The sequence below is a fragment of the Lagopus muta genome, chromosome 7 (genome assembly GCF_023343835.1).
Source record: "Lagopus muta isolate bLagMut1 chromosome 7, bLagMut1 primary, whole genome shotgun sequence".
Classification (NCBI taxonomy): domain Eukaryota; kingdom Metazoa; phylum Chordata; class Aves; order Galliformes; family Phasianidae; genus Lagopus; species Lagopus muta.
In genome coordinates, this window is record NC_064439.1 from 39,724,748 (window position 1) to 39,734,516 (window position 9,769).

Here is a 9,769-nt window from a genome sequence, read left to right on the forward strand (position 1 = left end):
GACTAAATGAAAATTAGGTGAACAACTAATGTAATTGGAGAAAAAATTCACAGGTATTTGAAGTTCAGGTCTAACTTTTGTTATTTAAAGAAATCCTGCTAGTTATACAAATGAGTGTTATATATTTGTGTGATTTTCATAACATGCTGATTTTCAAGAGAATAGATGCTAAATGTCATTGTCACATAAGCCAACTGGCTATTTGTAACCCATACAGCAAATAACATAAATTTGGTTTTGCATTTGTTTGATACAGTGAAATACTGCTTTTCTCTCTTTTTCTACTAGATAAGGGCTATTAGTGAGAATTCTGCTGTTTTTATGATAAAATATATTTGACTTCTATGTTGCAAACAGTGTATGTGACTAAAATTGAATACACTTTTCACCTTCCCTTTTGTTGCTGTAATAAATAGCTAGCTATAGCAATTACTAATAACAGCAACAAGGATTATGCTCAGATAGCTTCTCTGTTTTCAAGTTTCACGACCAGCAATTACCTTGAAGGCTATAACAACGCTATAGAAATGTTGGATTATTTCAATTACAGCAGTAATGTGTCTGGGTATGGTTAGAAGTGCGTGTGGTTTTTTTTTTCTTCCCGATTCCATTAAGTGTAAGTAAAGTACATTCAAAAGGAAAACATCTTTGTATCCATTTTGTTACAGTTTTAGTTATTACCCTTCTTTTATCAGTTCAACACTATTACCAGGCAACGGCTGCAAGTAAATGAGTTGCCCCTGATCTGTGTGGCAGACAAGCTGCAGTTCTTGATTAATTTCTGCTTGAAACTGAGTATATTTCTTGCTCTGAGTTCCAAATGTATGGTAGATAAGATCACCCAAGTGTAGGTCCAAAAGGTACTCTCCCTCTGTGGTACAAGATAATTTGAAGAAAAAATGCAAAACAAACTAAAGACGCTTGGATTTCAGCTTCTTTTGCCCTGAGGTATTGAAAGAGCTATTGGGAGGAGCCTGTGAATTGAACCTCTGCCACTCCTGGCTGGCCAACGTGTTCAGAGAGATGTTTTTAATGTTTTCATTGAGGAGGTGTATAATCAATGGATATCAAGATGTTACAATCACAATATAATCAAGAGAGTTAGGCAAAGTGGACAATGATAACAAAAGAGAATCAATGGAAAGCTTACCCTTATGCTGGGCTCACCTACAAAACACCAGCAGAGGCAATCTCCAGAAGAGATCCTTCCCCACTAGTAGCCAGCTCTTAAATAGGTCTAGGAAGGATGCAGCCTGCCTCCACCCCTTCCTGCAGCACAGCTGAATTGCCTTCACCTGTGCTCCTCTGGCTGACTCATTGCTCACCTCAGGTGATCAATCAGAGGTTCAGGCCGTGACTCAGCAGTTCCCATACAGGAGGGCATGACACACACCTCTTGAATGTCACACCTTTTCAGAGAGTTTACAGCCACCTTCTCCCCATTCCCCAAAGTATCGGTCTTTGCTAATTATTGTTCTTCCTCCTTAGGCAACAGTTAGCTAAAACCGTGCCTATTGTATGCAGCATCCAAAGTTACATCTGGACTTCCCTGCCACAAACCGGGTTTTTGCAGGTTAAGCACGTTACCAAATTGCTTAAGATGCAGTTACTTTACTGCAAATTAACCCAAAGGATGTGCTTCAGAAGTGACTCTCCTTAATAGGGCCAGTTCTTTGCTAAAACAATCAATGGAAGCTTTTAAAATTGGGTAGATTTGAATTTAAGAAGCAGATGGTAATTTAGCATGAACCATTTGGTTTGAGTAATATATTGGCAGTAAACGGCCCAATCAGCTTGCATTGCATTCCATCTTCCCTAGCAGTGTTATTTCCCAAAGCAGCACTTCTAAAAAATTATGTGCTTTTTTTTCTACATGACAAGATATTGCAGGGATTTGTAGCTTTCCAAGGTAATTGAGTCTTTTTGGAACGGGAAATTTAAAAATAACAACAACAAATATTCTAGGCAATCAAGTTTGAAGTTGGAAAATCAGTGCATTGCAGAAGTTGTGCTTTCCACTTTTTGGCACCCTATCCTAAAATTGACTGTTTGATATTTTATTACTGTAATACCTAGATAGAAGAGGTGATTTGTACAGGGAGATACTGTATTTTATTAGATGAGCTGCTACAGGCGAGATAAAAGCCACTCACAAGGGTGTGAATAAAACCTCAAGTCCCCTGTGCTGGGCTTCAGCTGAGTGCTGAGGCACTGCCCTGTGTTCTCTGCAGAAATGTAGGTAGGTGGGTCTTTTCCAAATGTCCTGAAGCTGCAAGGACTTAAAACCACAGGAGAATGTGAATTCTCTTCAGCTTGCATGAATTTGGTCAGACCTCATAAACTGAGTGGATAACAGATGACAGCACAGCATGCTGCTCTCTGGAAGGGCTCGTAGCTGAGAAAGCAAGTTTCTGGGGAATGGCTTCCCTTCAGGAAGGTTTGAACCCTGTCTGTCGTTAGAATGTGGGGCAGTGAGCCAGGCTCCACCGAGTCTGAATTGAGGTCTTTCTGAAGCAAAGGAGAAGGAGGTGAGGAGCTCCCACACCAATTGCTCCAATGTGCTGACCTGTGTTTTGGTGCACTGAGGGAGTTGCTGAGACAGACACGGGTGCCTTCTGAATTTCTCTCCTTTTTTTTAGATCGTGACAGAGTTCATGATTGGGGAATTCAGTCATGAACAATTGAGGTACATCCCCAGCATCTACTGGGTCACACCATGGAAATGAATAAGTTGGAGCTGCACCAGTCTGCATCATTTAGAGACAACTGGGACAACAGAGTTAAGGCTTATGATATGTGTGTGATGCTGTGAGGTGCAAACATAGAGCCAGAAGCTGAATGGAGGGGACCATGTACAACACTAGGGCTTTGTCTAAATTCAGTTACTAATTCCAATAAGCAATGAGTAATTAATGTCAAAGTATTCAAGTTACTTACTTAAAGAAAAATAAACGCATACCTTTTTGTTTGCCTTTTCTCAGATGTTCGCCTTCCTGTTGCCTATGACATGCAAAACCAGAATAAACTGTCCTTGATTATTCTCTGTAGTTTTATGTAAGATGAAGGTCATCTGCCTTGCTTCATTCATAGTAATGAGCATAGATTCCCTGAGACATTCACTCTTTTCCTGGGAAGAAAAAATGCAGTGTCTGCCACAGATGGGTCTTTCAATGACCCAGGTAGTCCTTTCAGAGTGTTTTCCTCCTTCGTTTTATGTTGTGGTTTGTTTGCTTTTTCTTCTCTCAGAAACAGGCAGAAGGGAAAATTACTGAATGGTGAAAGAATACTCACCAAAAAAATTGTACCCACTTTATTTCCTTCAAAAATGAAGACAAAGTTGTGGAATAAATATTGCAGATGGGGGGTTGGGTTTTGTTTGTTTGTTTGTCTTTCATGTAGTCTCATATTCTTTCTGCCTAATATTTAGCTTAAGCAATCTGTGTACCTGTTTTCAATTTTGGAAAATCAGAGTACCTGGCTTTAAATTAAACTTTTCTGTATTTAGTTTGATGGAACAAGCAATTGGTCCAAAATGTGCTCTAACGTTCATGAATATTAAGAATAAGCAATTAAATTCTAATCTTACAGAGAGGAAGTTAAAAGAGGGTAAAATCATCGAGAATCACATTTTGTGTGTACATTGGATGTGCACATTGTGTTTCAGAGGAGATTTTTGTAATGTTGGAACAGAAAATGGTAACAACTGTTTTTGCATATGAATTGCTAATTCGATTTTCTTTTTCAACAGGGTCTGTGTTTTAATGGGAGTGCCTTCATTTTGTACCTCATTGCCGCCATTGTAGATGCATCTTCAGTCACCAAAGAACTGGACAGTCACAATTACAACAGTTGGGCAGCTTCTTCAGTGAGTTCATTTTTTGTCTCAGTCACAGTTGTATGTCTAACAAAGTGATACCAAACAGCGCCTGTCTGGATGTGAGGGTTGAAATGCACACATTCTGGATTTCAAAAAGCTGCAGATTGCAGTAGGGGCTCACACAAAATCTACTGATAACTGTAATTTAGTTTGTAGGTTTTGAAGGCAACTAGGAATTCAACCAGGAGATGACAGTCACGGATGCAAAGGCTGTAGTGGCTTTAAGATCAGACTGTTTCCCCCTCCCTGCCTCCATTCATTACTAGCTTTCTAGCAGAAGTTACGGCCTCTACCTCAGAGTGAACAAATTGGGTGAACACAAAGTTACTTCAGCGCACTCAGTGCACTTCAGTTACTTCAGTACACAATTTCCAAAGCAGCTTAAACTAACCCAGCTGACTTTGCACTGATGTGGTTAAAGTGCATTTAATTTCTGTTGGCTGAGCCATGCACAGAGCACTGTGGGAAGGCCTTGAAATGGTGCCTCCATTTCTACAGTGACTTCCAAGCTCACCTTTTGATAATCTTGGGCAACACTTGAAAAATCATGTAACTTCCAACTGTTTTTGACATTACTGACTTTCTACTTAGATTTGGAAGTCCAAAGCATTCAAAGTGGGTAAAAAAAACCATTTTTTTTTTAATTTTATAAGGACCAGATTAGGTGAAGGTATTCTCTAGCTAAGTTAAAGGAGTTGCAGAAGAACTTTGCGCATTTTGGTAACAGCAGTCAAATTCAATTGTATTGGAGTAACTCTGAATTACAGCTACTTTGCTGATGGTTAATGCATCTGCAATTGTCCTTTCTGGACTATTCACAAATTCTGTCTTCTGCCTGAAGCTTATTTTACACAGTGATGAACACAGAGACCTGAACACCTGCTCTGTTTTTATCTTGGGAATGATGTAACTATGTCCCTGTCACTTCAGTGGTGTTCAGGATCTTCACCTCTTGGCAGTTTGTAATTATTGATCTGCTTCTCAGCCAGTGGTGTTGACAGGAGCTCGCTTGCTGCTCGATAATCTTCCATGCTGACTCATGCTTTATGCAAAATGCACCAATGCTCATGGGATATTTGGAATCTCTTCTAATACCCCCTAATAATGTTCATCTAATGCACTGTCTAAATAAACTATTAAATGTAGTTTAATAGTGCTCTCTGTACACATTAGGTGTTTCATGGACATATGTTTGTGAGAATTTAGCAAATCATCCATCTCCGATATCTTTTCTCTACTGGGAAGATTTTGGATGGAGGTTTTAGTTTCTAAGAAATAACATTCTTCTGGTAAGGAGAATGTTAGAATTTTCTATTGTTACCAGGTTTTATATCATCATCTACAAGTTTTTGTGCCATGGATTGAATTTACATGAGATAAGGCTGACCCAAAATTTTTGGAAGGCTCAGATTTACTGCCTTGTGTATATGCCTAGTAGTGCCTACCTGGGCCAGTGAGAGAAGCGAGAAGTGTTACTAGAATCATAAAATATATTTAGGCTGGAAGGGACCTCTGGAGATCATCTGGTCCAACCTCTCCTCCCCCAGCACAGGGTTAGCTTGCACCAGGTTGCTCAGGGCCTCGTCTGTTTGAGTTTTGAGCATTTCTGAGGATGGATTTTCCAAAATGCCTCAAGGCCATATTGCCATATTTGATTTCTCTCACAGTGATTTTTTTTTTTCTTTGCTAATATCTAATTGAAATTTCCCTTACTGTAACTTGTTTTTGTTCCCTCTTGTCCCTACCACTGCCAAACTCCAAGAAAAGTAGTGTTTGCCCTGTTTGCAATGTCAGCTTTATTTGGTTCAGTTACCAGCACAAAACATTCTGGTCTTATCATAAGCTATTTTGAACAACATGCAGTGATTAGCAGGAACTTAACCACTGGCATTGAATTGGACTTTATCAGTATAACTGAAATAGTTCACAGCTGTTCTTTTGCTTCTGGCTGCATATGCAGTAAGGAATTCAAACACCACTGATATTCTGTAGTTCCTAAAAATCTTCAAATGTAAAATAAATCTAGCCTGCTATAGAAGACTTCTTCTGCAGTCACTTTCTGATAATGTAGTGATATCTTAATGAGGTTGCTGCCACTCTCTGCACTGAGAAATAAATTCACTAATAGAGGACTACTGAATTACTATCATTTGAGAATGTGCCTGGGCCTGAATTTTGAATTTAGGTTTGCTCTAAATGACCTCTCTGGATGCGCAGTGTGCCACACTGAGGCACAGGTGGCCTTCAGGCAGCTCCTGGAATGCAGCAGCAGCTGCAATGTGGGGGCATTAGTTTGAGCTCACAGTGTCGCTTGGTCTTTACGAACAACTGAAGTTAAAAGCTGCAAGTATAGGGTTGGTGGGCATCCAGTCTGTAGGATCCCTTCTGAGGCAATATGATGTGGAGATAAGTGTTGAAATAGTCTATATTTTAGCTGCTTCTAGGCCCATATTCCTACACAAAGTTTATTTAAACGAGGTTGACTGCGATGGCAACCCAAGTACAAGAAGGCCAGATACCACCATTTTAGCAATTCTGCTGCTTTTATCCAAATACCATCATAAATTTTTCAAATGACTGAGAACGCTCTCAAATATTTTTCTGACATTCATTTTCACTCTTCTCTCCACAGTTCTTTGCCTTTGTGGTTACCTCCTGCTATGCTGGAAATACATATTTTAGCTTTATATCTTGGCGATCAAGAACTTTGCAGTAAAAATTGTGTTAAAATGAATTCTGTAGAATAAAACGTCTTGAGGATTATACTCTTCTTGATGGAAGCTTGGAACAAGGATTAGATCTTCTGGAACATTTCTGTTGTAATTGAAGAAATATATTTAAACTTAGATTAAAATGAATATTTATAATATGATATCATATTTAGTGACATCTAACACTGACTTTGTACTGTATAATAGAATTTCATACTGCTTCTTTTAAAATTAACATGGTATTTTTCTAGACATTGTATAGATGTTATAACTAAACCTTTAATAAACTTCGCTCAGATTATGTGCCAGTTTTGTAAATTTAACTTTTTAAATGTCACCTGTGTACTTTTGATAACGAATGCTACAAATCAAAAGTAAGATTGATATTATATGTATACAAAGTGACCTGGTGAAAAAGAAAAATACCAAAAAGCTTTAAAGAGAAATAAATAATTGACGCAGCTTTGAATGTTTTGTAAGCAGGGAGCAGGGGTTTGCTTATTTTGTCTGTTTTTCAGAGGCAGATATGTGCTATTAAGAATTGTGATGGTTGTGTCAGTTTACATATTCCAGTAGCCTATTTTAATCGTGAGTTTGGTTTTGAAACCTATTAACAACATAGACTTACAGCTTGCTGAAGAAGTTGTATGTATGAAGCACATTATCTTAACAGGTTTCACAAATCTAGCAGATTTGATTGATAATTCTAGACAACAGACCTTTAATGCTCAATGTTTAACCTACAGAGAATATCATAAAATATGTACTAAAGGTAATAATTCTTGCTTCTCTGAGGACTGAGGCTAGTTTGTTAGTTTGTAGTACTGAAAATGTAGGCCTCAAAATGCTATCAAATGACATGAAGATTAAATCCATTGAAGAAATGTCAAGACCCTAGCAGCAGAGACAAAGGATTTTCTCACTCATTCCCTTTTTACCAGCCTCATTTGTGAGTTGTTAGTTTAACAAATCAAGTTTTTAATTTGACTCATATTTAAATATCTTTGAGTTATGCAGAAGTATGATGGAAGGTTATGACTTCCAAGACAAATACCTTTGCAAATGACTTTCAAATACAAATTACCTAAGGAATCTCTTCCAGGAATTATGTAAAGAGCAAGACTGTGATTATTTTGTGATTATTTAAAGTTTTCTGCTAGTAAAAAAGACTGCTGGTAAATCCCTTATTCTTGCACTCAGGGGATTTGGGCTTTTCCAGTCTTCAAAAACTTTGTTGCACTATATATTTGGTAGTAGAGAAATCTCACTGCTTGAAAATCTTCTTTGTTTTTCCCTGTGAATAAATGGGGTGTGCTTCCTTATGTGCACACCCTGCAGCTAGGAAGATTTATCAGCAGCCAGCTAATTCTGTTCCCAATCTCCTGGTTTTGTTCTTGATTATCTGTCAGAGTCACAGGATTTCAATACAAGGGAAGCCAAGATATTATTTAAATACCTATATTTGTCTGCAAATTGCATCTGGCCTGCATAACAAAGGTCAAGCTGTCTCCTGCTTACTAAAATCATCCAGTTCTGAGGATGAAGAAGGGCTACCAACTATGCATTTTATCTATACAGACAAAATGTGTCATTAAAGTTCCATATGCTCTTTTCCATTGCTGGAAAAAAATCAAAGGCAGAAAAATGATACAAATGTCAACTGAGTAAATGTGACAAGGAACAGCCAAAATTAAACTCTCATCAGTGATTTTCCATCTGTGAAAATGCTTGAGAAGTAAGAAAAATTCTTTCTTGAATGATATTTGATGTACATATCTAAGTTCAAAGAACATGGCTGTGTTTGCATAAATGTTTCATGATAACTGTGATGGGCTGGTCTAACATCATAGCCCAAACAACACTTGTGGATAGAGGTACAAAGACAGAGATGGGCTTAGAAAGAGTAATACATTTTATCCATTATACCTGAAACTACTGTGTAAATTGTGTGTTAGAAAACAGCCACTACGTGTTAGAGTAAACCCAAGAATGAAAGACAAAAACATACAGTTGTAGGTTAGGGAATGCTTTTGGCAAAATACGTCCTCTCAGCATCTTCAGCCCTAATTCTCAAGGGAAGATGTGCAGAATGACTCCCAAAGACAAGTCTGGGAATTAAATTTGTAATTCTGCTGGATTTTTAGAAGTACTAGGTGGGAATTTGTTTTATCTTTGGCTTTCTTTGTTTCACAAATCATAACTTAATCTGCTTTGTTCTTAAGAAGGATAGCCATCTTACTTTGTATGCTGTTTTTCATCTTATTTCTCATCTCTTCTGCAGCTACCAACTGTTTTTCAAGCAATCTGAATATCTAGTTAAAGTTGGAGGGATCAGTAAGGCTGAGAATTACTTCTGAAGGTTGCTGCTTCTATTTCAGGCCTAATGAAAGGTAAAAGCTTCCAAAAGGTTATCTGATTGTTCCAGGTGCATTAGTCTTAAATACTGACTTGCCAACTATGATCCATGTTTTCGTATGTTCTCATATTGATAAAGAAGATAACGTAGCAGTAGTTTATCATAAAGCAGTATTTGGAAGATTTTTGGCTGTAGACATTTCTTTGTGTTCATAAGATAGGAAGAAGCTTTTTTTGAAAGTACATCTGGGAACCAATGAAATCATTAGCAAAATTCTTAACAGAGATATTGAGAAGAATTGAGAAAAAAAAAACCATCAGAGAACTTGCAAAATAAGATTATTTGTCATTGTAAATAATGTGTTCCAGACAAACGGTATCTCTAAAAGATCTGAGGCACTCACATAGACATGTGAGGTGCTAGAGAGCAAGGATATTTGCTGTTAACTTTTGGCCATCAAATTTCATTAATTAAAGAGTTGTTGGTGTGTCATCATCATCGTACATTTACCATGTATTTTACATCGTATCATTTACCATCATACAAGTAAACAGCAGAAGAATTATAATCAAAACTTGAAATTCAGAAGTGTTTTAGACTTGGGTTTGTGCCAGTGGTTTACAGAAGATGGCTGTGTTCTTGAGTGGAAAATACAACCATTCTACGTGCATTAATGTAAAAGCATTTCTATTGCACTGGGTAGAAATGAGAAATTCATGAGAAATTAAGAACTACAGCAGCTGAGTCAGCGGGAAAGAAAAACATATTTCTTAATGGGAAGTACAGAGATAACTAGGACCTTCCTCCATAAGGCTTACAAGAAAA

At 37.7% G+C, this 9,769-nt stretch overlaps 1 protein-coding gene across 1 annotated transcript in view; it reads left to right on the forward strand.

Annotated features, from left to right (window-relative positions):
- The window catches only part of CMTM8 (CKLF like MARVEL transmembrane domain containing 8), a 38,478-nt gene extending 28,893 nt beyond the window's left edge, over positions 1 to 9,585 (forward strand). Inside the window, exons 3-4 of the mRNA XM_048950660.1 lie at positions 3,749 to 3,865; positions 6,510 to 9,585. Coding sequence (XP_048806617.1) covers positions 3,749 to 3,865; positions 6,510 to 6,593 — 201 coding nt within the window. The 3' untranslated portion in view covers positions 6,594 to 9,585. The remainder of the gene's footprint in view (positions 1 to 3,748; positions 3,866 to 6,509) is intronic.
- Positions 9,586 to 9,769: the final 184 nt, after the last annotated feature.